At 67.6% G+C, this 1,916-nt stretch overlaps 2 protein-coding genes across 2 annotated transcripts in view; one reads left to right on the forward strand and one right to left on the reverse strand.

The window, feature by feature from the left end:
* The window catches only part of ADIPOR1 (adiponectin receptor 1), an 8,624-nt gene extending 8,381 nt beyond the window's left edge, over positions 1 to 243 (reverse strand). Inside the window, 1 exon segment of the mRNA XM_009281903.2 lies at positions 174 to 243. Coding sequence (XP_009280178.1) covers positions 174 to 243 — 70 coding nt within the window.
* Positions 244 to 493: 250 nt separating this feature from the next.
* LOC109279528 (tetraspanin-18-like) overlaps positions 494 to 1,916 on the forward strand; it is a 2,276-nt gene continuing 853 nt past the window's right edge. Inside the window, exons 1-4 of the mRNA XM_019472723.1 lie at positions 494 to 574; positions 970 to 1,044; positions 1,365 to 1,463; positions 1,678 to 1,857. Coding sequence (XP_019328268.1) covers positions 494 to 574; positions 970 to 1,044; positions 1,365 to 1,463; positions 1,678 to 1,857 — 435 coding nt within the window. The remainder of the gene's footprint in view (positions 575 to 969; positions 1,045 to 1,364; positions 1,464 to 1,677; positions 1,858 to 1,916) is intronic.

A 1,916-nucleotide genomic window follows, 5' to 3' on the forward strand; every position in this document is an offset into this window, starting at 1 on the left:
TGGGGTGGAGGGATGGAGGGGACCCGTCCCCGGGGGTGTGATATCTCCGGCCAGCTCAGGGGGTGGGTGACACCACTCCAAGGGAGGGGACCCCAGCAGAGGTTGGAGCATCCCCAGTCCCCATGGGGTGCCTGGGACCGGTCCCTGCGCCCCATAACCGCAGCGTGTCCCACAGGCCGCGGGGACGTGCCTGGTGGGCGTGGGGGTCTGGGTGGCCGTGGACCCGGCTGGTTTCCAGGACATCGTGGCTGCCAAGCCCGTGTTGAGCGCGGGCGCTTACCTGCTGCTGGCTGTGGGCATCGCCCTTCTCGCTGCTGGGCTTCCTGGGGTGCTGCGGGACCCTGCGCCGGAGCCGGCCGCTGCTGCTGGTGGTGAGTGAGGGGAGACGGGTGGGAAGGCAAGGCACGGGATGCGGGGAGCCGGGCGGGCAGGGGGCTGCGGGCTGCAGGAGCTCGCGGGATGTGGGGAGCCGGGGGACGGAAGGTGTTGGGGGATGCAGGGCGTCCTCGGAGGAGCCAGAAGCCCGGTGTTCCCCGTCCCGGCCCCGTCAGCCCTCAGCGCACATCCCAGTCCAGTGAGTCTTTGAATTTAGAGCCCAGAGGATTTTATAAAGCCACTGAGTGGGGTCACTTCTCTCTGAAGCCGCTGCCTTGTCCCACACGGCATTTCCGAGCTTTTCCCCTCAATGGTGAGGGTTCGAAACCCCTTTCTGAGCACCGACACCCCGATTTCTTTGGCACCCCCAGACCCTGGCAGCTGGTGCTTGTTTTTATCCCTCCTCCTTGCAGCCACGGTGCTCGGAGACGTGGCATCTGTCCCCAGGAGCTGCGCACTCGTCCCCTGTGTCCCCCTGGTCTCAGGGGCACAGGGCACGGGCAGGGCTGGCGGCAGAGGAGGGGAGGAATAGCCGGAGCGAGCTGCCCACGGGGTTGGGCTGGTCTCTGACTCCTTCATCCCGCTGCCTTCCAGTTCTTCATCCTCGTGAGCCTCATCTTCGTCACGCAGCTCGTTGGGGCTGCTCTCTTCCTGGTGCACTGGAAACAGGTACTGTCCCCACGCCCTGACGCCGTGCGCGGCGTGGCCAGCCCCTCTCCTCCCTGCGTCATGCCGTGGGTCGTGGCCCCAAGTCCCCCGGGGGACTGGGACTGGTGCGGGGACGTCCTTTCTCACCCTCACCTTCATCACCAGCACCCTGACGCAAGCCCGAACCGGGGTGGGTGGGTCCCATGGGTGGGTCCCCATGTCCCCTCGAAGAGAGCTGGCGCCCTGGCCAGCGTGGTGCTGGGCAGGGGTGGGTGTGCAGCCCCCATGGCCCCGTCCCTGGTACCGGTCCCCCAGTGCTCACGGAGGCACCGACCGCGCAGATCCAGCCGGAGCTCTTCCTGTCCGAGCTGCGGAGGAACTACCGCGGGGACGAGGGTGCCGAGGTCTTCTCCACCGCCTGGAACACCCTCATGGTCACGGTGAGCAGCCGGGAGGCTCCTGGTGGGCTGTGGGGGGGTGTGGAGCACCCGCAGGACCTGCCGAGGGTGATCCCGAATGCAGGCGAGGGGCTCGTGGACCCCAGACAGACACCGCGCGCCATGCTGGGCTGTTCCCCCTCCCTCTGTCACCTCCCCAAGTGACGTCCCCTCCCCATTTTGACAGCGTGTTGATGGCGTTTCCCTTCTGTTTCAGTTCTCGTGTTGTGGCGTTTTAGGACCCGAAGACTTTGGGAATGGCTCCCGCTTCCAGGAGCTGCACCCGGGGACGCCCTGGCCGCGGGCGTGCTGCGCCCGGGACGGGCTCCTGCAGGCGGGCGAGCTGCTGGGCTGGGAGCAGTGCCAGGAGAGGAGCCCCGGCTACATCCACGAGCAGGTGGGACACGACCCCGCCGTGTCCCTGTCCTGTCCCCAGCCCCCCCAGCACTTCCCAGC

Source organism: Aptenodytes forsteri, unplaced genomic scaffold (assembly GCF_000699145.1).
Source record: "Aptenodytes forsteri isolate BGI_AS27 unplaced genomic scaffold, ASM69914v1 Scaffold213, whole genome shotgun sequence".
Classification (NCBI taxonomy): domain Eukaryota; kingdom Metazoa; phylum Chordata; class Aves; order Sphenisciformes; family Spheniscidae; genus Aptenodytes; species Aptenodytes forsteri.